The sequence below is a fragment of the Jaculus jaculus genome, chromosome 23 (assembly GCF_020740685.1).
Source record: "Jaculus jaculus isolate mJacJac1 chromosome 23, mJacJac1.mat.Y.cur, whole genome shotgun sequence".
NCBI lineage: Eukaryota > Metazoa > Chordata > Mammalia > Rodentia > Dipodidae > Jaculus > Jaculus jaculus.
Genome location: NC_059124.1, coordinates 1,611,356 through 1,636,727, shown reverse-complemented (window position 1 = coordinate 1,636,727; position 25,372 = coordinate 1,611,356). Strand labels below are relative to the sequence as shown.

Sequence of the window (25,372 nt, the reverse complement as noted above, 5' to 3'; positions counted from 1 at the left end):
ATATATATATTTGTGTGTGTGTGTGTGTGTGTGTGTATATATATATATATATATATATATATATATATATATATATATATATTTGTGTGTGTGTGTGTGTGTGTCTATACATATATATATGTCACTTGACAGCTAATATGGTTGGACACCCCAGAACAAACTGTACCAAAGTAATATTTAAGTTTGAGGGAGATAGTATTAGGGGTATGCTTGCACCCCTTGACCCCCAGTAGATCACAGACTTTGCTTATCTAAATGCGCCTTATTAACCACTGAGTGTGTACTTAAGAGCTCAGGTAATCACTGCTCTAGGCCTCCCCGCTTGCCTACTCATTACAGGACAACAAATGTACTTTTCACATCGAGAAAGGAAATGGGGCATGGGAACTATTACATAGCTCAATGTTCATAAAAATAAATTATCAATTTAACCTTTTAGCTGCAGAAGTATAGAAAAGAGGATGAGGGCTGGAGAGATGGCTTAGCAGTTAAGTACTTGCCTGTGAAGCCTAAGGACCCCTGTTCAAGGCTCGATTCCTCAGGACCCACATAAGCCAGATGCACAAGGTGGTGCATACATCTGGAGTTTGTTTACAGTGGCTGGAGGCCCTGGTGCACACATTCTCTCTCTCTCTCCCTCTCTCTCTCTCTCTCTCTCCCTTCCTCCCTCCCTCCCTCTTTCTTTCTCTGTTGCACTCAAATAAATATATAAAAATAAACAATTTCTTTTTAAAAAACAGAAAGAAGATGAAATTATTATCACTCTACTCCCACCTCGTGTTGATTTCAATAGCTGCTTTGCTCTGGGGAAGGAGTCCTCAGAGAAAGCACATTGCTATAATCTTATTTCTGGCACAGCCTCAATCAGCTGTCAATGTGCTGGCTTTCTTTCATGACTATTTCCTAACAAGTACATGGCTAAGTTTCAGGAACAACATAATATTAGAAAACTAAAACTTTCATGTTCAAATTTTAATTCTTTTTTGTTTGAGGCAAACCTAACAGACTGGCTTTTTTTTTTTTTTAATGTGAGAGAATGAGAAAGAGAGAAAGAATTGGTGTGCCAGGACCTCTAGGACTGCAATCAAACTCCACACCCATGCCCCTTGTGCAGCCTTGCACATTTGCCTTACTTTGTACATCTGGCTCACGTGGGATCTAGAGAGTGGAACATGAGTTCTTAGGCTTTGCAAGCACCTTAACCACAAAGCCATCTTTCCAGCTCTCAAATTTTAATTCTGATTCTCAGGGTTCTTTTGACTTTTGGGTATTAGGAGTTTGAGATTAAATCTTCTCATTTGCAAAACGAGAACCAGAATTTCCACTTTTAAGAGTAGACCAGTAATATGAGCAAATTAAAACATCCTTAGCACAGAGCAGATGCGCTTAAATATAAGTGACATTCATCCTGATTACAGCAGCTCTGAAAAGACTGGATGCATTTGGGGGGGTCTGGCCATCGACAACTATTAGATTCATTGCATGCCAAGCGTTGTCTAGGCACTGAGGCTCCAAGATCTGTGAGCTAATGCCCCATGTCAAGAGTTTGCAGTGCTAAAGAACATGTCACCTCCTCTTAGGTGTTTGCTCCACCATCCATAACGTAAATGATAAGTGCCCTGCAATACTCTGTGTTGCAGAAAAGGAAGTTTAATGATACTGTTTTCTCTATCATGTCCCCAAAGCTCTCAATTGTTTGGCACACTCAAGGAAAACAATTTATAGTATAAACCAAAGGTCTTATAGCCTTATAGGAAAACATTAGCTCACATGTCCAATGCCTGAAAAAATTCTCTCAAGGTCTCTGTACACCTATTTTTTTTCTTTTCTATCTTCTTACATTACTAGCAGTTGCCAAGTGTCGCTCTGCCTGACAAGCGTAGTAGAGCGAGACAGCTGGAGAAAGCAGAGGATTTGATTGATTGTTAGAAGTACATGTCTGGTACTATCTTTAAGGCTGTAATAATTTGGGTGAATTGTAGAAGATCCATCTCTATTTGGGGAGGAATTTTTTTTAATATTTATTTATTTTATTTATTTATTTTTAAGAGAGGAAGAGAGAGAGAGAGAGAGTGGGCATGCCAAGACTTCTAGCCACTGCAAACGAACTCAAGATGCATGTGCCCCTTGTGCATCTGGCTTACATGGGTCCTAGGGAATTGAACCTGAGTCTTTTGGCTTTGCAGGCAGGTGTCTTAATCACTAAGCCATCTCTCCATCCCCAGGACTTTGTTTTTTAATGAGAAATCTGCTTTTTATTGCAGCAAATATTACTTTGAGGATAATGTCACAGCCCCCGATTACATGAACAATGTCCTCATTCTAACACTGCCTCCTGAAAATCCCATCACAAACATCTCCTTCTCTAAGAAGGTTTCATTGGTAAGCTCTTGCTATATATGTGTGTGTGCGTGTGTGTGTGTGTGTGTGTGTGTGTGTGTGTGTGTGTGATATACATGCATGTATATGCATGTGTGTGGAGGCCAGAGGTCAATTTCGAGTACCTTCCTCAATTGTTCTTCCACCGGAATTTTTTATTTTTTGAGACAGTGTCTCCTTGAAGCGGGGCATCACAGTCGGGGTATACCAGCAGCCAGCGAGGCTCTGGGACGCCCTTGCCTCTGCTTTCTCAGCGTTTGTATTACAAGCGCGTACGTATCGCTACGACCAGCACCTCCACGCGTGCTGGGGATCCACACTCAGGCCCTCAGGCCCTCACATCTGCCAGGCCAGCACTTGGCTCCACGGAGCCGTTTCCCCAGCCTCATGTTGACAAATTCTTCTCATACCATGAAGTGACGATTTCAGCCAAAGAAACTGAAACTGATAAGAGAGGGTTTATGTTTTCTTGTAACATTTTCTACAAATTCCGGCCGCATAGACCTTGCTCTGCCCCTTGGCTCTAAAGAGGGAGATCCAAAAGGCCGGAGCACCAAACCCCGCCTGGCTTCAGTGGGGAACAAGCTTTTCACTTTATAGCCCTGTGAAGATCACCAGTATTTGACATTTGGGACAGCCAAGTGACACCTAGTTAGAAGTATCTTCACAGCAACTTCAATGCTATCATCCAATTTAAGTTCCTCCTGTCCCATTCAGGATGCTGAAAGGCAGGGTTGCTTTTGCATTTTAATGAAAGCATATATTACAAGCAAATGTTACTTCTACGTGAAGTCCTTTAAGAACTATGAACATGGAGCCGGGCGTGGTGGCACACACCTTTAATCCCAGCCCTCGGGAGGCAGAGGTAGGAGGATCACTGTGAATTCAAGGCCACCCTGAGACTATAGGGTGAATTCCAGGGCAGCCTGGGCTAGAGTGAGACCCTACCTTGAAAACAAACAAACAAAAAAACAAAAAAAGAGCTATGAGAATGCTTTAGGTTGACTTTTCCGGCTACAAGTTTGTGTTTATCATGGGAGGGAAGCTACTACAACCGCTTCTAGATACTTCTCTCAAGCAGTGTTCCGGCATTATAGATCCCACAAGAAGGCAAAATCATGACATGGGAAAACTGGCCCAAGGAAGAATTTTCCAGAAGTCTCCTTTAATATCACGTTTCCAGTTCCCCCAGTAGCACCCTATCTATCTAGTTATTGGCTGATCTTAAGAACATTTTACTCATAGTTTAAGACCAGACCTCGATTTTTCTTTAATGATTTTTCTTTTCATTCAGAGAAGAAATGACTTTGCTCATGCTTACTTGGAGGGAACCTTGCTGTTTGGCCACATGCTGAAGATATTTCTTGAAAATGGAGAAAAAATCACCACTTCCAAGTTTGCTCATGCCTTCAGGAACCTCACTTTTCCAGGTACTGGTCTCCACAGGGCAAGCAAGAAGAGACCTAAGGGAGCCTTTAGAAGGTCCAGACAAGTCATCCCAAGGGCAGATTAGCTAGACCTGCCAAACCAGCGAGCTCTGGGTTCAAATGAGAAATCTCAGGTTGGAGAGATGGCTCAGACAGAGGAGAATCGCCATGAGTTCAAGGCCATGCTGAGACTACATAGTTAATTCCAGGACAGCCTGAGCTACAGTGAAACCCTACCTCAAAAAAACAAGAAAAAGAAAGAAAAACATTTGCAGCTTGATCTTGAACCCTTTCTATCACCCTTTCTCTCCTTCACTGATGTGGGGCTATAAAAATCCTCTACTCCCAGAGCCCCTCATGACATCACCATCCCAAACAGCACCTGCCCTCACCGGCAAGACGACATCCACGCTTCCCGTTTCTCTTTTCCCTGATCTCATACAGAGGTTTTAAATAAATTTCCTTTGTGGGCTGGAGAAATGGCTTAGTGGTTAAGCACTTGCCTGTGAAGCCCAAGGACCCTGGTTCGAGGCTTGATTCCCTAGGACTCACGTTAGCCAGATGCACAAGGGGGCGCACATGTCTGAAGTTTGTTTGCAGTAGCTGGAGGCCCTGGTGCACCCATTCTCTGTCTCTCTCTGTATCTGCCTCTTTGTCTGTCTGTTGCTGTCAAATAAATAAATAAACCAAACAAAAACATATTTAAATTTCCTTTGAAGTAATGTTATTGGGCTGGAGAGATTGCTTAGCATTTAAGGTGCTTGCCTGTGAAGCCTAAGGACCCAGGTTCGATTCTCCATGACCCACGTAAGCCAGATACAAAAAGTGATACATGTGTCTGAAGTTCATTTGCAGTGGGTAGAGGCCCTGGTGCACCCATTCTCTCTCTCCCTCTCTCTCCGCCTCTCTCTCTGTTTTCTTCTTTCAAATAAACAAATAAATGTAAATATAAGCTACCATAGGATGCATTTTATAAGGTCATCTTATAGGGTTACTATTTCATAGATAGGAAATCAAACTTTGAACAACTTAAATACTTTTTTCGATGTTTTAACCAACAAATGATAGTCAACCAATATTGTTCTGTCTACAATCTGGACAGTGACATAACCTATGCACTGTGCTACTAGTTTAGTAAGTATTAATAAAAATGTATTATAAACAACTGAACAGACCATTGACTATTATGTCTAATGCCATCCTAAACCCAATGGAGAAGACTTTTTCCCTATAAACAACATCTCCTATAAAAACACACTTCAGAAACCTGGAGGCAAGAACCAATTGAGGTGCCATCTGATAAGAACATTAAAGGGAACAATTGTTTACAATAAATTTAAAACAGAGCAATTTGAGTCTATTTTCCACCTTCTGTCAGGATCCATCTGGCTCCAGGCCGGAAGTCAATCATATTCTCTAATGCCCTCTGGCTTTTGCTAGGCTACTCTGGACCTGTGACGTTGGATGACTCTGGGGACATTGACAATATAATGGTTCTTCTGTACGCCTCGGTGGATACCAGGAAAGTATGTCCAACAGCTCATCAGAAAATGTGGGGAGATGTGACTGGGTGAGGAAGGATAACTGGGAAGACAACAATGAAGGAACTAGAGCAATTATGTTTGCGATCTGAAGATGGATCATCTCAGCTTCTTTTGCCCTTACACCTTACTTAGGGTGATTTTCCTAAGCATATTAACCTAGAACTTCTAATTTAGAAAACCCACTCTATTATATATGTATTTATATGCATATATATTTTTAAAATATTTTATTAATTTGAGAGGGAGAGCGAGATAGATAGACAGACGAATAGAGAATATGGGCAGGCCAGGGCCTCCAGCCACTGCAAACGAACTCCAGATGCATGTGCCACCTTGTGCATCTGACTTTACGTAGGTACTGGGGAATCGAACCTGGGTCTTTTGGGTTTGCCAGAAAGCACCTTGACTGCTAAGCCATTTCTCCAGCCCACATATATATCTTTAAATCATCTAGAGTAAATTAACATAATCACTAGAATATTAATGAAAAGTCAGTAAGATGATAACAAACCTTCCTTAGGATTGCTCGTTTACACTACTGAAGGCATCAGTGAGGCCTGGGGAGGTGTTCAGTTGCTAAAGCACTGGTCATGCAAGGGTGAGGACCTGGGTTCAGACCTCAGACCCCAGGTCCACACTGGCTACAATGCATGTCTGTTATCCCAGCACTTGGGAGGTAGAGGCAGGAGGATCACCATGGCCAGCTGGCCAGCTACACGAGCTGAGCCAGTGAGCTCTGAGTCAGTGAGAGATTCTGCCTCAATAAAGGAGGTGGAGACTGATAGGAGACAACCAACATTGACCTCTGGCCTGCACCCCCACACACAAGTGCACCTGCACGCACAGGTGCACCCACAAAGTGGCTCATGCCTCGAGAACTTCTTTGCATTGACAAGAGGCCTTGGCGTGCCCATTCTCTCTCTCTCTCTTCCTCCCTCCATCACTTTCAAAAATATTTTCAAAGAGAGACTTAATAAAATATCCTCTTACCCATTGGATTACCCATGAAAATCATGAACTATGCAATTCCCTCTGGCTCAGGTACACATTAAAGAACCTATGACATTACATTTTGACTTGCACTATGCACCCCGTCCCCTCACTTAGGTGACAAGTCCTTTAAGGAGCAGGGATGGATCTCCTCCTCCATCTCTCTCCAGTGCTTAGCTTCTTAACTGGCACGGCAGTGACGCCTAATAGCCCTTAACTTAGGAGTTAAACACCTGCCTTTACATCACCACATGTTCTGTCCATCTGCACGATGAAAGCCACTGGGCCAGCCAGCCCAGTGCTCAGTAAAAAGCCTTTTCCTTTAAGAGGTCAGACCCTGTCATAAATGTAAGTTTAAGGAAAAATTATTCATGTTTTTATTTTCCAGTATGAACACCACAACATGCTTAAGTCAATACTAAGTATACATGGTGACCTCACTTTTAAAAGACCTCTACCATGACAAATGTAAAAATTGCCAGGCATGGTGGCACATACCTTTAATCCTAGCACTCAGGAGGCCTTGAGAGGTAGGCAGATCACTGTGAGTTTGAGGCCAGCTTGGGACTACAGACTGAGATCCAGGTCAGCCTGGACTACAGTGAGACCTTACCTTGACCACCCCTCCAAAAAAAAGAAACTGAAAAAATTGTAAACATTTGAGAAAATGTGTCTTGAGTGAGGAAATTGCACCAAAAATTTTGGGCAATATCTCAGAAAATTCACAATTTTTAGTTATATCAAAACCTGTAATGAAATGCTATTTGCACCACGTTCATCTGTCTTATGTGGGTTCTAGAGAGTCAAACCTGGGTCCTCAGGCTTTGCAGGCAAGTGCCTTAACTGCTGAGCCATCTCTTCAGCCCTGAGCAGAATATTTTGAGAGAACAGCAGTATATTTAAAAGCACCAATTTAACAATAGTGATGTAAAGATATGTGGTGTTGATATTTCCATTACCAGACACTTCTAAGTGACACGTTTTATCATTGAAGCCTAGTTAGTAGCTGGGCATAGTAGCTTCTACCTGTAATCCCAGCAACTGAGAGAGGCTGAGGCAGAAAGATTGAGAACCCAATCTGGGCTGCATAGTGTGACCTTGCCTGAGAAAGCCAAAAAGAAGGAAGGAGGAAAGGAAGGAAAAAGGGAAGGAGGGAGGAAGAGAAAGAGGGGAGAGGAAGGAGAGGAGAAGGGGAGGGAAAAAAGAAAATAAAGAAAAATAAAACTAATTTGCCCACCTGGAACTCAAATCTGTGTTCATACAAGAGCCAACGAGCAGATCATAATTAGTTCTGGCCTAATTAGCAGTGACTTTGTTCTGCAAAGAAGTGTTTTGTTTTTTTCTTCACACCAGAGCCTCCAGCTGCTGCAAAGGAACTCCAGACACATGCACCACTTAGTGCATCTGGCTTTATGTGGGTACTGGGAAATTGAACCCAGGTTGTTAGGTTTTGCAGGCAAGTTCCTTAACCGCTGGGCCAGTGAACAGTGTTTCTATGGTCAGGTGTCACTGGGAAGGTGGTCGGTGTCATGCAGCGTTGTTTTCATTATTTTCTGTTCATCTTCTCTTCATCCTGACACAGTACAAGGTGCTTCTGGCTTACGACACCCACACAAACAGAACCATTCCAGTGGATATGAGCCCCACATTCATCTGGAAGAACCACAGACTTCCTAATGACATTCCAGGCCTGGGTAAGATGTTCTTAGTGAACTAACTTGTGCAAGTTGTTCCCTGCCAAGAAGAGTAAACTGCCCAGGGCACAATTTGACATCAGCTTGGTTTCAGCACATCTTGTTTTGTTATCTCAACTAGCTTTACCAGGCTGGTTCATGGGGATTTGACTACTTTGCCCCCTGAGTTCTGATGGTTCCCATTACACAGAACTCAGAATTCGGCCGAACCTATTTTGAAAATGGGTCCTATCCTTTGTCATAACTCATCCCACAGAGAATGAGGGTTGGATATTGGCAAAAAAAAAAAATGTGCACAGGAAAGTTCACTCTTTAATATATTTTTATTTATTTATTTGCAAGTAGAAAGAGATGGAGAAGAAAGAGAAATTGGCACTCCAGGGCTTCTTGCCACTGCAAATGAACTCCAGCTGCGTGTGCCACTTTGTGCATCTGGCTTTACGTGGGCACTGGGGAATTGAACTCGGGTTGTTTGGCTTTGAAGGCAAGCTCTTTACCTGCTGATCCATCTCTCCAACCCCCATGAGCTGAGCTGCCATCTGCCCTCAATCCCGTTCCTGCTCTCTCAGCTCCTTCTAGGGTCCTCCAGCTTGATGCCAGGGAGTCCTCACTCCCCGCATGTACCAAACACCCACTCTTGGAGATTCAGCTGGGATGTGGATGTGAAGGCCATCTGCCTGTGACTCTGTCACCCCATTGGTCACCCGCAGTGGCTCGGTTGATCTGGCTGACTGGATGGGCGTCCACTTTCTCCCTCGCCTTCTGGAAGGTTCGCTCAGCAAAGAAGTCAACTGTGCTCAAGAGAAGAAGTTACACTCACCTGCTAGAGACTCCACATAAGCTCACAATCTAGTGAGGATCTTGCCTCTCTTAAGCCTTCTCTTAGCATGCCAAGAAATTTCTTTTTTCTTTTTTTGTTTTTTTGAGGTAGGGTCTCACATTAGCTCAGATTGACCTGGAATTCTCTGTGTAGTCTCAGGGTGGCCTCAAATTCATGGTGATCCTCCTACCTCTGCCTCCCGAGTGCTGGGATTAAAGGCGTGCACCACCACACCCGGCCAGTCTTTCTCTTTTTAAAAAATATTTTACTTAGGGGTACAGAGATGGCTTAGCAGCTAAGTCACTTGTCTGAAAAGTCTAAGGACCCATGTTCACCTCTATAGATCCCACGTAAGCCAGATACACAAGGTCACACATGCACACAAGATGGTGTATACGTCTGGATTTCTTTTTTTTTTTTTTTTTTTTTTGAGGTAGGGTCTCACTCTAGCTCAGGCTGACCTGGAATTCACGATGTAGTCTCAGGCTGGCCTTGAAGTCACGGCGATCCTCCTACCTCTGCCTCCCGAGTGCTGGGATTAAAGGCGTGTGCCACCACACCCGGCTACGTCTGGATTTCTATTGCAGTGGCTGGAGGCCCCGGCTTGCCAACTGCGTCTCTTAACAAAATTGCATAGTAACTTTTTTACATATCTACAAGCATAGATACAAAGAAAGAGAGAAAGAATGGGTATGTCAAGGCCTGTTGCCACTGCTAATGAACTCCAGATTCATGTGCCGCTTTGTACAACTGGCTTTCCATGGGCACTGAAGAATCATACCTGGCATCTAGCATGTACTTATATCACACTTAACTCACCTTTTGTACTGCACCTTCCTCCAGCACTAATCTATACTGATTTAATTGTAGTCATTTCTATTCTCTAAGTAGAAATTTCATCCCGCTAAATTAGCATATGTAATGACTTCTTTCCAACTATAAAAACATATGACCTTAGAATTATCATGTCACTAGTCTGAAACGACTGTAATAACTACATCAGCCACTAGAGGGCAGAAGACGCCTAACCTTAGAACAAATGACCTGACTATTCAAGAAAGAAAAGGTACCTTGAGTTGAAAACTCACATTTAACCAGAGATGTGATGGCTCACACCTGCAATCCCTACACTCAGGAGGGTGAGGCAGGACTGCCACGATCTCGAGGTCAGCTGTATAGTGACATCCCGGTCTCCCTGGATTCCAGAGTGAGGCCTTGCCGTGAATGGGGAGTGTGTAATTCCACTCTATTGGATAGTATTTTGTGCACGTGGGTGTTGCTCGATTTTGGGGTCAGGATAGAGGCGTTGAGACAAACTAGCTCTTGAGTTCAAGACTGTTTTAGTGCCAGGAGAGAAAGGCAATGGATCCTGGGGAAAGAGAGAAATACGGAAGGGAGGAGGGACGTTCACTAGAGAAAGAGGCAGAGAGCAAGAGAGGGTCAGATAGAGGGTTTTGCGGAAGAGGAGGGAGCTACCCTTGGCGGGAGGGGCCTTGGGTGACGCGTCAAGGTGCAGAGCAGGAGGGGGTGACTCCACTGCTCAGTTGAGAGGTGCCCTGGACTGATCACCACCGCAGATGGTGGTGGTTCCAGGTGGAAGGGAAGAGAATATTCTGGGACCCTTAAAGGAGTGGAGGGGCGGTGAGAATGATGGAAGTGGTGGTTGTGGTGGTACACAGAATTCACTACACACGCCCACACACACACACACACACACACACGCATGCACGCACACACACACATCAAATTCCGAAGCATTAATGAACTTCTGCCCAGATGAGAGGAAAAGATGAGAAGAAAACTCCTTAGCTCACATTTTCACTGTTGAAAATTTCCTCTTTCCACAAAATAAGAGCAAATAATGAAAGGGAACATTACACATGAGCAGCACACTCTTTTGGAAAAGAACTACAGAATTAACCCTGAGCTAAATAAAACCCTCTACTTCAGAAAAAGAAAAGACTAGTTAATTAGGAAGACATCATGTGATGAAACAAAAATAGATTTAAAAGTACAAGCGGGGTCGATTCTCCAGTACCCATGTAAGTCAGATGCACAAGGTGGCACACATGTCTGGAGTTCATTTGTAGTACCTGGAGACCCTGGTGCACCCATTTTCTCCCTCTCTCTCTCTCTTCCCCTACCTCTATCTCTCTGTGTGTGTATTAAATAAAAAAATTTAAATACATGTGATGTGCATATGTCTTGCAGTAAAAGAATTTTCACATGAAATTATTCATGTGTCTTAATGTACAGGCACCTTTTTTTCATTTCTTATCCAAATAAGCAAGACCAAGCTTTCATTCTTTATTTTATTTTTATTTGGCCATATTCAACTGATAATGTGCCAGGTCCCAGGTCTCATGTGGGTGCTGATGAGAGAGCAGACATGGGTCATGCCCTTAAGGATTTCACGTCATGGTGCCATGACAGAGAAGACAGGGATGGGGCTGCATGCTTCAGTGATGGGGTCACGGCATCTCCTCCCCAGGAGCACCTCCACCCACCATTTCAAAGGGATTCTGGGGCTGGAGAGGCGGCTTAGCAGTTAAGGCACTTGCCTGTGAAGCCTAAGGACTGAGGCTCAATTCCCCAGAACCCACGTAAGCCAGATGCACAAGGTGGCACATGTGTCTGGAGTTCTTTTACAGTGGCTAGAGGCCCTGGTGTGCCCATTTTCTTCCTCCTCCTCCTTTCTCTCTCTCTCTCTCTCTCTCTCTCTCTCTCTCTCTCTTTCTGCCTTTCTCATAAATAAGTAAATAAATAAGTTAGATGGATTCTTTCCATTTAAAATATGCCACCTTGTCAAAATCAGGCCATGTTTTGCTTTGTTTCATGTTTGGACTATGCCTGTCTTGAACATTTTCTCTGGTTGGGTTTTTCTGTTTCATTCTCCCTCACCCCCAACTCAGTGTTGCGAGGAGAAGCAAGCCTTCTTTGCAGGATTTCTATCATCTTCCAGCTTCTTACACATCCTGTCTGTTCCTTGGAATGTTTTCATTTTGAACCCACTAACTATTCTGGCAGGGGAACATCCTCTGCGGCAGCGTGAGCAAGGACGTTCCTGTCCTGACAGTGTTTTTTGTTGTTGTTGTTGTTGTTGTTGGTTTGTTTGTTTGGTTTGTTTGTTTGTTTGTTTTTTGAGGCAAGCTCAACAGACTGGCCTGAGAGGGAGAGGGACAGAGAGAGAGAGAGGGGGAGAATTGGCATGCCAGGGTCTCACCCACTGAAATCACACTCCAGGTGCTGGTGCCACCTAGTGGTCATGTGCAGCCTTGCACTTTCCTCACCTTTGTGCATCTGGCTTATGTGGGATCTGGGGAGTTGAACGTGACTTGGGCTTCACAGGCTTTAACTGCTAAGCCATCTCTCTAGCCCCTGCCCTGATCGTTTTATCATTGTCATGGCCATCTGGTCCCAGCCCTCAGCGTTCCTGGACTCTGCTCCCTCCCCTGCTTCTTGGGGTTGCATCCCACTTTTCCTGGGTTCAACTTAATGCTTCTGAGAGTCTGACGAGTTATGACATCTACTCAAGTCTGCACGCGCACACACATGTGTGCACCCACACACACATACACACTAGTGTGCTAACCAACAGCATCACATTCTTTTTAAATATTTTATTTATTTATTTACTGGACAGAGAAAGAGGCAGATAGAGAAAGAGAGAATGGGCACACCAGGGCGTCCAGCCACTGCAAATGAATTCAAGATGCATGTGCCACCCTGTGCATCTGGCTTATGTGGGTCCTGGGGAATCAAACCCAGGTCCATAGGCTTCACAGGAAAGTACCTTAACCAGTAAACCATCTCTCCAGCCCAGAATCACATTCTTTATTGACTTTCTCAGTAATCTGGAAAGACTGTAGAGAAACGGCATGCCATGTGGTTGTTCAGTAGTGTAGACTGACTGTTTTCCTGTGGGTATGTATTTGTTTTACATTAAAACATGCTCATCTCTTTCTCTGGCATAAACTTTCTTTAGTTACAAAGGTACCCAGAAGGCTAGGTAGGCTTCCACTGATGAAACTGTACTCTGGACACCCTTTAATGTTGTTGTGACATTTGGTGCTTCTGGAGAGAAATGAAAGAGATACTTTTTGGAGGGAGTTCCAAGGTAGGGTCTTGCTGTAGCCCAGGCTGACCTGGAATTCACTCTGCAGTCTCAGGGTGACCTCAAACTCACAGCAAGCCTCCTGCCTCTGCTTCCCAGGTGCTGGGATTAAAGGCGTGCGCTACCACGGCCATCAGAGATACTTTTGTCCTCTCGGCTACTGCATGTCAAATGTCGATGGACTCAGAACTGCGCAGATCTTGTGAGGGCGCCGCCAACCACTGCGGGGTCACGAGTGCACCAGTCAGTTCATGTCTGGAGCCCATGCCCCAAAGTCCTCCTCTCCACGGTGTGGCCCTTGTGTTCCTTCTCCCTCCCCTTTTGCATGTTCCCCAAGCCCAAGGGGCCGTGACAGAGATGTGTCATTTAATGTTGAGCTCTCCACAGCCTCTTTTTTTTTTTTTCAAGGTAGGGTTTCACTCTAGCTCAGGCTGACCTGGAATTCACTATGGAGTCTCAGGGTGGCCTCGAACTCATGGCGATTCTCCTACCTCTGCCTCCCGAGTGCTGGGATTAAAGGCGTGCACCACCACACCCAGCCTCTCCATAGCCTCTTATTTTCAGCTTTGAGAAGTTTTGAGTCTCCTCAGTGCCAACTGGCATTTCCATAGAGAAGGTTCTCTGTCCGGCAGTGAGAATAACACTCATGCTCATTTTACCACTTCCCCTGCAACATTCCATTCTTTCCACCACCTCTTGGAAAGAAGAGGGTCCTCAGTGGAATGGGGGCAGGGGAGAGGAGGAAAAAGAGGATAATGGCAGAAAAATAAGATCAAATTACACTAAGTTCATGTATTAAAGTTATGAATTAAAAAAAAAAAATGAGACACACAGTTGAGCAGATGGTGCCTGCCTGATCCCAGCATGCCTGGGCTACATAGCAACACCCTTTCTCAGAATGAAAAAAAGAAGAAGAAAAGAAACCGGGTATGATAGCACACGTGTTTAATCCCAGCATTCGGGAGGCAGAGGTAGGAGGATAGCTGTGAGTTTGAGGCCAGTCTGAGTACATCGTGAATTCCAGGTCAGCCTGGGCTACAGCAAGATCTTAACTTGAAGAAAAAAAAAGAGAGAGAGAGAGAGAGAGAGAGGGAGGGCAAAAAAAGGAGGAGAGGGGAGAAGAAGGGGAGACTAGATGAGGGGAGGAGAGGAAAAAACAGGGAGAGAAGGGAAGGGAAGGGAAAGAAAGGGAAGATGCATACCCTAAAACAGTAGCAGAAACAAGGCCATTTTTCCTGGCCACATGTAGAAGTGACAACTTTCTTTAGAGACTGGGGACACTGAACATATTTTACCAGTGAAGAGATTAATAAAAGATCAGTACTTTTCAAAAGTATTTTTCCTACCATGCAAAACTTTTACTCAGGTAGCCTCTCTGAAAGGTGTCTGTTCTCCCGAGGTGCCGCTAATGCACCGTCTGTCCCGCCACAGGCCCTCAGGTCCTGATGATCGCCGTCTTCACGCTCACGGGCACGGTGGTCCTGCTGCTGCTGATCGCTCTCCTGGTGCTGAGGTACCATCCTGCTCCCGCGGCACAGAGGGGGGCGGAGGAAGAGCGCCAGCATCTGCTGCTGATGCTCGTGGCAAAATGCAGACCTGTGAGTGGAAAGTGTGTGTCCCCATAACCCAGGACAGCTTCACCTGTGGTACCTGAAAAGAACAGCACACATATTAGTACAAATGTCACTTTTTGTCTGAACTTTTCCCTTTTCTCTAGACGTATTTTTGGTGGTGAGGGATGGGGAGGGCGACGTGATCTCACAGAGGATAGACTGATTCAAAACTGACCTTGAGCCCTGACCTTCCTGCTTCTACTTGCCAAGTGCTGGTGTGAACCCTTGTGCTGGAAATAAACATTTTTAAAAATATTACCTATTTATTTATTAGAGAAATAAAGAGAGAGAGAGAGAGAGCAGGCACACCAGGCCCTCCAGCCACTGCAAATGAACTCTTGATGCATGTGCCACCATGTGCATCTGGCTTATGTGGGACCTGGAGAATCAAACCTGGGTCCTTAGTCTTTTCAGGCAAGCATCTCTCAGGCTAAGCCATCTCTCCAGCCCTGGACTTAAACATTTTTTTTTAAACATTTTTTTTTTTTTATGGCAAGACATTCAAGAGGAATTGAGTTACTTGGAAATCTACTGCATTCACTGTTGATTTCAAATTTAACATTTTTGCCTCTAAAGGTTGTTCTCTTTTTCTTCTGTCTCTCTCTCTTTTTTTGCTTCCATTTTCTTCTCATTCTTTCCATCATCAGTTCAGATCTCTTCTTATAGGGAAAGACCATCTTAGTGAAGGACTTGGGAAAGAGAAATGAGAAGAAAAGGAAGAGTAGACGAGCCTGTGGGGAATCCTAGCAGGTCCACCAGTGGGCAGCACTGGCCAGAGGGGCGCGCGTGGAGCCGCTCCACTTGCTGGCCTCCTTCAGCACGTGCTGGCCTGAGGAAGCCAGGGTCCGAGCCTTCCCTCAGCGACCAGGAGCTAAATAGAGATAGAGTGGATGCTAATAAATACCTACTTACTGTCCTGTTTCTTTCACAGAAAATACAAAAGAGATAACGAGCTTCGTCAGAAGAAATGGTCCCACATTCCTCCTGAAAAGATCTTTCCTCTGGAGACCAGTGAGACCAACCACATCAGCCTGAAGGTAAGGCCTTCTCCACCTGCTGGTGAAGACGACAAGATTTTGGTTGTTTGGTAGAAAACGTGCCAGACAGAGACACTTCATTTTTTCTGGAATCTGAGATTTGAGTGTTTTCTAATATTCTCCATTTCCCATCTTTCCCTTGATTCCTTGTTGCCCCAAATACCAAATCCAGTGGGTTATTCAATGGAGACTAAACTATGAGGTGTGTATTTGTTTTTAACATGGATGTGTATTACTCTTCTCACAACTGAGACCAAATACCTGGCAAGAAGTGACATAAAGAAAGGTTTGGGCTGGAGAGATAGATGGCTTAGCAGTTAAGGTGTTTGCCTGTGAAGCCTAAGGACCCATATCTGACTCTCCAGATCCCACATAAGCCAGATGCACAAAAGGGGAAACAAGAGCAAGGTCGCACATGCCCACTAGGTGCCACAAGCATCTGGAGTTCAATTAGAGTGGCTGAGGCCCTGGCACACCAATTATCTCTCTGTCTCAAAAAGCTTTTTTTTTTAATAAAAAAGAAATGTTTATTTTGGTACACAGTTTTTTTTTTAAATATGTATGTATATTTTCAAGCAGAGTGAGATAGAGACAGAGAGAGAATATGCATGCCAGGACCTCCAGCAGCTGCAAACAAACTCCAGATGCATGAGTCACTTTGCACATCTGACTTTATGTGAGTATAAGGGAATCAAACTCAGGTTGTTAGGCTTTGCACAATCAAACTGAGGTTGTTAGACTTTGTAGGCAAGAATCTTAACCACTGAACCATCTCTCCAGCTCATGCTGCATAGTTTTGAGACCAGTTTCTGTCCACGGCAGCGGGAGCTTGCCACACAGATTGCTCGTATCTCAGCGGACCAGGAAAGAGCTATAACCCGCAAGCCCTGTTTCCCACTACCTGCTTCCTGTAGCTGAGTCCTACCTCTCAGGTTCTAGAACCTCCCAAAACAGTGCTACCAGCGAGAGACCAAGTGTTCACACACATGAAAACTCAAACACGCATACATGCATGCCACATACACACACATGAAAACTCAAACACACAGACATGCATGCCACATACACACAACTGCATGCAGATAGTACACATGCACATGCATTCACACACATGAACACAGACTCATACACATCAAACACACACCCACACACAGGACTACTCATACACACATGCATGCATAGCACACACATTCACACACATGGACTCTCACACATGCATGCCTACATACCACACACATACACATGCATTCACACACATGGACTCTCACACATGCATGCCTGCACACCACATACATACACATGGAAAAAAATTAAGAAACTGTGCAGGATCACATCTAGATAGTGAGATTGCTACAAATAACCCTTTCTGAGAACTTATTTGTTGCCAGATTCATTAGCCCATTTCTTTTTTCCTTCATTTGTGATCAGACAGATCTGGAATTCCAGAAATGTGGCTGTAATTGAAATCAAGACTAATGGTAAATCCTAAAGTCCTGCCACTTGACAGAGACCATACAGTGACCAGGGTTCGTAGCAAGGACTCTGCATGAAGGAGTTCACAAACAAACTCCGAGGAGGATAGAGGCACATTGTCAGAGTGACCTGAGAGGCCTCAGTGTCCACAATCAGCAGAAGTGAAATCTCGGCAAGGTCAAGTTCCTTTGGAGTATCTCCACCAGAGGCTGACACACACCCCTCAGATGAGTGCCCCTTGCACTGGGCATGGCCGGGCCTCCCTTTGTCCCAGAATTGCTTCCAGCTCTAGTGAACCCTCCTGCTTCAGACTGAGCCTCACACACTAAAAGTCTCTTGCCAGGTGTGGTAGCACACACCTTTAATCCCAGCACTTGGAAGGCAGAGGTAGGAGGAGTGCTGTGAGTTCAAGGCCACCTCCAACTCCAGGCTAGCATTGGCTAAAGTGAGGCCCTACTTCCGGGGGAAAAAAAAAAAAACTCTCTCTTCACAAAGACCCATCCATCTCAGGGAAGTGTCAGGCTGAATTCAATCTGTTGTATTTCACAGAAATATGTAAATGACCACAAGAGTACTGGATTTCCAGAGAGGATTGACTGACTTAAATTATTAACTTGAGCACATGGTATTTAAAGAACAGCTTTAGACAGATTACATTGAACCTGTGAATTAGACTATACTCAAAGCCACAAGAGGGCAGTCCCATGCAGCAGCAGTGAGCTGTTATAGGTCATGAAGATATGGAGAGTCAGAAAGAACTTGGTTGGTCACAACCAGATGTGGGCTTTATTTTTGATCAGTTAGCTGCCAGAACCTTGGCTATTACTACAAAAACATACTCATAAATTAGATTTTTCTTTATTTTTACATGTTAATATAAGGAAGAAATTGTAGTTTGTTACACAGGAACTCAAAATATGGAGACAACCTCAGGGCAATGGTCTCTTGCTTCTGAATGTCACCTCTGAGAAGAGTTTTACAAGCAACGGTCTTCATCCCCCAGGGCACTGGAGCAGGACCCAGCCTGGTTGGTTCCCTTTTGCACAAATCCAGATTTTGCATTCCTCAAATATTTCCCTTTATCCCCAAAATGCCATATTTTGCATTTATTCTTTGGAATGAGCCTGAAATCATGACCTGTATGTTTCTTTGACATGTCAATATCCATGGGGACAAGTGCCTAATGACCCAAGTTCAGTTCCCCAGTACACACATAAAGTCAGATGCACAAAGTGGCCCATGCATCTGCAGTTCCATTTGCAGCATCTAGAGGCCCTGGCACGCCCTTTCTCTCTGTCTCTCTTCTATCTCTGTTTTCAAATAAATAAATGAATAAATAAAATTTTGAAAAAAGAATGTTAATATCTCTGGCAGTATCCACCTTACTCTTGTCAGTTTGAACATAGAACCTTTATCAGGATGGATTTTTTCTTGTAAATTTCTCAGATGTAGCTACTCACTAGAGTAAAGAAAAGAGCTCATTGGGACAGAAAGCTCAAAGGAGGGAAGTTAGAAATGATTCTGAGCATGGGGAACTGTAGCTGCCCGACTCCCGAGTGGCTGGGGAACGGGAGGGTTCGAACAGGCTGTGTGCATCACGTGCTGGGAGTCCTACGGGAAGAGCAGGAAGCCCAGGGGTCAGCAGTTAGCTAGCGTGGACTACAGCATCCAGCCAGACAGGGAAGGCATCAAGTTCTGGACATGCACTGAAGACTGAAGTGGAAAAGCAAGTCTAATGGCTGAAGGGATTGAGAGTCAAATTGATTTGGGACTTTTGGTGTGTCCTTGACAGTGATGAGGTTTTATCCAGCTCTTAGGTGGGCACCGTCCCAGGAGCTGAGGAGCCGGGCATGCAATGTTCACACAGATCTTCAAATGGGTCAGTGGTAGGTAGGGATCAGGGTTTCTGTAAAAGAGACAATATGTGGTTGGAGAGATGGCTTAACGGTTAAGGTGCTTGCCTGCAAAACCAAAGGACCCAGGTTCAAGTCCCCAGGATCTATGTAAAGCCAGATGCACAAGGTGGCGCATGTATCTCGAGCTCATTTGCAGTGGCTAGAGGCCCTGGCATGCTCTCTCTCTCTTTCTAAAAACTAAAATATATAAAAGCATAAATTAAGTTGGGTGTGGTGGCGCATACCTTTAATCCCAGCATCTGGGAGGCAGAGGTAGGGGATCACCGGGAGTTCGAGGCCGCCTGACTCCAGGTCAGTGAGAAGGCATACAGTCTGGAAACCCTTCCTGACGGGAAACTCTCCAGTGACAAAAGATAGAACACAGGCAAGGAAAAGATGTTCATTTGGGGGTCTTGTTTCCCTAAACTGCCTCACCAATTTCTGTCTCCTGTGTGAACGTCCCAGGACGCGCTAGACTAGAAGGTCAAGACAGAAAGAGAAACCAGGAAAGGCAAGACATGACTTAACAAATGGGGGAAATGATAAGGATGACAACATCTCATTTGAGGATGAAAAGAGATGTCTTTTAGCTTCCAAGAACGTCCACAAACTATCCCACTAGATCCCCAAGTCCCCTTTGGAACTAGGACTGCCGTGTACAGAATTGAGGATCCAGTATTTTCAACTGTCTGAGGTCAGAGGCAAGAGAGAGCACACAGGAAAAGCGGATGAGTAGCCTAGGCTAGGGCGCTCTTCTTAGGTGGCATTTAATGTCACTTAGTCCTTCTATGCATCATCTGTGAAATAATGAAGAAGGGCTGGAGAGATGGCATAGTGGTTAAGGCGCTTGCCTGCAAAGCCAAAGGACCCAGGTTCAATTTCCCAGGACCCACGTAAGCCAGATACACAAGGTGGCGCATGCATCCTGAGTTCATTTACAGTAGCTGAAGGCCCTAGTATGCCCATTCTCTTTCTGTAAATAAGATGAATTTAAAATAAAAAAAGAGGAGGAGTAGAACAGAACAAAAACAGAAGGAAAAGAAAAGAAAGAAGAGGGAAGAGGAATGGAAAAAAGAAGAAAACAAAAGACTAGCTGCTTAGTGAACCACGTCTCACTGCCTGTCGCATATGGAAGCCAGTACTCTGGCGCCAGCATTTTGGGGACTTTGTTTCACACCAGCAAACCTTCGAGGACGCCGAGGGCTGGGAGCTGACACTGGTTCTTAGGAGGAGAATTTGTAGGAAGGGGCTGGGGACACGGTGCGTGACGGCTGGGTGACAGGAGGGTCGCAGGGCTCTCTGGCACAGGTGTGCGTGGACACGACCCTCTGCACAAGTCTCGTGTTCTGCCCGTGCGCACGGGAGCCGGCAGGGTGAGCGGTCACCGCTGCGCAGGCCGGCCCCTTCTCCTCCGGCTTGTGCTTGAAAAGGTGGCTCCAAGCTGCCCTCCCGTGGACTCCTGGGGCTCCTACCTTTAAGGAATTTGCATCCAGGAGTGCCGCAGCCCTACCTAACTTCAACATTTACGTTTTATATACATTATTTATTCATTTCAGAGGGAGAATGGATGTGCCAGGGCCCCTAGCCACAGCAAACAAACTCAGACACATGTGCCATCTTGTGCATCTGGCTTTACATAGGTCCTGGGGAATTGAACCTGGGTCCTTGGGCTTGGCTGACAAGTCCCTTAAGGGCTGAGCTTTCTCTCCAGCCCTAAAATATTTTATTTTGGAAACAGAGTATCTGTCTGTAACTATCGACGATGACTGGGAATGGAAAGGGATAAAGGGAAGGAAGGAAAGAAAATTCCTCACTAAATTAGGCTTGAGAATTAAGCACAAAGGCTGGGAAGCAGAGAGGGTAGGTAATGAGAGCAAAAAAAAAGTCAGTTACAAATTTCCCAGAAGCCGGTCCAGCCCGCATTTGTCCACACAGCAGACACACCCTCCTAAAAAAGCCTCTCTGCCTTTGATTGGCATCCTACAGGGTGAAGCTCGGTAATAGTTAATAGTAATATTAATTAACATAGACCCTTCTTGTACCAGATCGATGAGGACAGGAGACGAGACACAGTCCAGAGACTGCGACAGTGCAAGTACGACAAAAAGGTGACCGGTCCCCCCTCTCCTCAGGCTGGGCTCTGACCCGTCGCTGCCCAGGCCCTGATTTTAGCCGTGCACTGGTGGTGAAGCCTAGGTCGCTCCCTGGGGCTGTTCCTGGAGTTCTCACCCACGGGCAGCCTCTGCTTCAGGGTTACCCGTGTCACAGTCTGGGGTGGAAGAGTGAGAAGGAAAGAGAACAGAGTCTGATGGCCCTGGGCAGCCTTTCCACTGTGACTTGTCCTAGGGATCCCAGCGGGAGAAATCCAACTTCCCTTCTCTTCTTCCCTCCCCTCCTCCCTTCCTTCTTCCTGCCTCCCATTTTTTTCCATCCTTCTTTTTGTATTTCCCTCTCTTTCTACTTTTCTCTTCCTCCCTCCCTGCAATCCTCCATCTCCCTCACTCCCATCCTTCATTTCTTCCATTTCATTTCTTCTCCTCCCTCCCTCTCTCTCCATTCCTTCCTTCCTTCTGTTTTTGTTTCCCTCCCTCCAACACCTTCTTCCCTTTCTCCCTTCTTTCCTTCCTTCTTCCCTCCCTTTATTCCTTCTTTCCTTCTTTCATTTCTTCTATTTTCTCTGGTCAATCTAGAAGAAACATTCAAATCCAAGCTCCCGGCTCTGGTACCAGGCACCATGGATATAAACAATCAAACATCACTGCTCCAGGAAGCTCATACTGTATTGGGCCATGCAAAGAAAGAACTGTAATCTTATCCACGTAGACAGTTATCCTACAATATCACCTTAACTCTGTTGATCTCGGCAGAAAGTGATTCTCAAAGATCTCAAGCACAGTGATGGCAACTTCTCTGAGAAACAGAAGATAGAGCTGAACAAGGTACGTGTCCCACACTCCTGCTCCTTCCACGTCCCCCAGAACTGAGGCTTCCTTCAGTGTCATTAGCATGCTGACAGACAAGTGCTCAGGAGAAAGGACAACTTGGCTTCTTGTTGAAAATTCTACCAAGAAGGCCCGGCATGGTGGTGCATGCATTTAATCCCAGCACTCGGGAGGCAGAGGTAGGAGGATCACTGAGTTTAAGGTCACCCTGAGACTACACAGTGAATTCCAGGTCAGCCTGGGCTAGAGTGAGACACTTCCTCAGGGGAAAAAAATTCTACCAAGAGATGCTGGAGATTGAAGCTTGACACTATCAAACATTTTGGGGGCTGGGAGGTGACTCAGTGGTTAAAGGCACTTGCTTGCAGAGCCCAGTGGGATTCGATTCCCCAGTACCCATGCAAAGCCAGATGCACAAAGTGGCGCGTGTATCTGAAGTGTGTTTGCAGTGGCTAGAGGCCCTTGTGCGCCCATTCCCCATCTTTCATTCTCTCTGTTTTTGGAAACAAGTAAATAAAATATTTTAAAAATGTGGAAATCTGCCAGCATGTTCTAAAATATAGCCTTGCCATTATCTGAAAGCAGTTAGAGTTTTAAAAATATTTATTTATTTACTTATTTATTTGAGAGAGAGCAAGAACGGGCACACCAAGGCCTCCAGCCACTGCAGATGAACTCCAGATGTATGCACCACCTTGTGAATCTGGCTTACGTGGGTACTGAGGAATCAAACCTGGGTCCTTAGGCTTCACAGGCAAGCGCCTTAACCACTGAGCCCTCTCTCCAGCCCTGGAGTTTTTGTTGTCCTCTTGCTGGCAAAAGAACAGCCCCTGAGTAGGATGCAAGGTTGGGTTCACTAAGAAGTAGTGAAAGACCCCCATAGGGAGACCTTCACTCAAGTCTTGAGATAGCACGCACCCAAAGACACACAGGAGACCAAACTTGCTGCAAAAGCATGAGGCTTTATTTGGGAAACCAGAGCTCTGGGATCGACATGTATCTCATGCAGGAGACAGAGGAGTCGACCCTGAGCCCTATTGGGTGTTTCCTTTTATAGGGTTTTTAGCAAGGAAGGGAAAGGGGAGGGGGTTTCACAAGGGTATTTGCCAAGCTTGTATAGTTATGTCTACATATCTTATTTGTGCATAACCAAAGTTTAAGTCCTTGGTCAGGCTGTCTTGGGAAACTATTTTATTATTTTGGTTTTTCTCAAAACTGTATTTTTGTTTTTCCTGTTCCCGGGACATAAAGTTTAGGTTGACCCAACCAGCCCATATCTTGTGCCACCCGCAGCCTATCTTTTAGCCTATTTTTGATTTACTCCTGAATATACAGTTCAGGCTGTCCCCTACCTGTAACAACCAGCTATTTCTTCACTAAGTGTACTTTAAAATTTTCCATCCTGCCTTTCAGTAGGTACTGGCATTCGAGTTACAGTGAGTTACAAGTCCCTCTTCCCCCCGATCTCCACCGCACTTGTGCCCCCCTCACTGATGGCTTTGTAACCACACGTGTCCCCTAGCTGCTTCAGTCTGACTACTACAACCTGACCAAGTTCTACGGCACCGTGAAGCTGGACACCAGGATCTTCGGAGTGATCGAATACTGTGAGAGAGGATCTCTCCGGGTAAGGAACCATGCTCACCCCCAAGTTTCTAAGTGTAGACAGACCTTTCAAATCAGTCACCCAGCTGGGTGTGGTGGCGTCCACCTTTAATCTCAGCACTGGAGGATAGCTGTGAGTTCAAGACCAGCCTGAGACTACGTAGTGAATTCCAAGTCAGCCTGGACTGAAGTGTGACCCTACCTCAAAAATCAAAACAAAGCCAGGCGTCCTGGCGCACACCTTCAATCCCAGCACTCGGGAGGCACAGGTAGGAGTATCGCCACAAGTTTGAGGCTACCCTGAGTCTACATAGTGAATTCCAGGTCAGCCTGGGCCAGAGTGAGACCCTACCTCAAGAAGAAAGAAAGAAAGAGAGAGAGAGGAAGGAAAGGAGGGAGGGAGGAAGGGAGGGAAAGAAGGAAGGAAGGAAGAAAGGAGAAAGAAGGAAGAGAAAGAGAGAGAAAGGAAGAGAAGAAAGAAAGAGAAACGAGAAAGTTATCTGGACATATTTGAGGGCTCACCTGCTTCCCAACCTTGAGTCCTCAGCATGTACCCAATCTGTTCTATTATTATAACTTTACAAATAAGCCCAAAATTGTTCAGAAAAGAAGTGTAGATTTAGGGGGGAAATGGAGAAAAGAAGTGAAAAATGAGCCATTCCTTCCAGATGCATTTCATGTTACCTGCACCCTGGCTTTGCTGTTACAAGTGCATTGGAAGGTTGCTAAGAACCAAGTCAGTGTCTCTAGCTCACTTCCTTCCTTGGTGGGATTGGAGCCCTGGGAGGAACTAGAACTCCCCAGGCTCTCAAGCCTTGGTTCCTTGAAAAACATGGACAATGAGAAGTGTAAGTGAGGGGGAGTTTATTAAAGCAAGGTGGAAACAGGAGAGAAAATTACCATGAAAGTTCCCAAGCCAAGAGGAATTCCTTCCCTCCCAGACTGGGAGGGAAGTGGGAAAAACCTGGGAAAACATCTCTCCCACTCACTCACACACCCCGAGGCTTGACACTGGTTTATTTATGTGAATTAGGCATCCAATTCGAAGGAATCTGACTGCTGGTCCTGGTGTCTGGGACGAGCCCTGAGTGGTGGTGGTTCCCAGGAAAGACACTGTTTAGGGAGAGCTGCCCAAGGGGCAAATCCACAAAACACTGAGGACAGATCGGGAAGCTGCTGCTGCTGTCACTGCTGCTCACAGCTGCCTTGGATGTCTGAGCCTGATGGGAGTTCTCGTCTCACTAGATGCCAGGGTGGCATCTTTGTGCCAGTCCCTTGATGACTACCTACAGAAAGGCTGCCTCGTTCCAATCCTAATCCATGGGGAGCTGGACCCCTCCCACATGGGATTCCTAGGATAAGTAGTTTCCAATCAGACTCCACCCTCCATTGCGAGGGACTGAGGGTGCCCCAGGAGTGCCTGCTGGAGTCAGGCCTTCTTTTTCTAAGTATTTATTTATTTATTTTGCTTTTCTCACTCTAACCCAGGCTGTCCTTTAACTCGTAGCACTCCTCCTACCTCTGCCTTCCAAGCACTGGGATTAAAAGTTTTTTTCTTTTTTTTTACTTTATGAAATGTTTTTATTTATTTGCAAGGAGAGAGAGTGACATGCCAGGGCCTCCTGTCTCTACGAATGAACTTCAGATGCATCTGCCTTTGTGTGGGGACTGGGGGTGAATCTGGGGTGTCAGCCTTTGCAATCAAACACTTCTACCCAGCCCAGAGTTGTATATTCTAACAGGCGTGATCAAATCAGAAAGAGGAGCACTGATGGGGCTGAGTCAAGTTCACGAAACAGCCAGGTGTTAAACTAGCGAGTCGCTGGATATTTTAGAAGG

At 45.4% G+C, this 25,372-nt stretch overlaps 1 protein-coding gene across 1 annotated transcript in view; it reads left to right on the top strand.

The window, feature by feature from the left end:
* The window catches only part of Gucy2c (guanylate cyclase 2C), a 92,127-nt gene that overhangs the window by 22,921 nt on the left and 43,834 nt on the right, over positions 1-25,372 (top strand). The window contains exons 7-15 of the mRNA XM_004671850.2: positions 2,265-2,382; positions 3,674-3,809; positions 5,247-5,332; positions 7,923-8,034; positions 14,400-14,481; positions 15,513-15,618; positions 21,032-21,094; positions 21,854-21,925; positions 23,451-23,555. Coding sequence (XP_004671907.1) covers positions 2,265-2,382; positions 3,674-3,809; positions 5,247-5,332; positions 7,923-8,034; positions 14,400-14,481; positions 15,513-15,618; positions 21,032-21,094; positions 21,854-21,925; positions 23,451-23,555 — 880 coding nt within the window. The remainder of the gene's footprint in view (positions 1-2,264; positions 2,383-3,673; positions 3,810-5,246; positions 5,333-7,922; positions 8,035-14,399; positions 14,482-15,512; positions 15,619-21,031; positions 21,095-21,853; positions 21,926-23,450; positions 23,556-25,372) is intronic.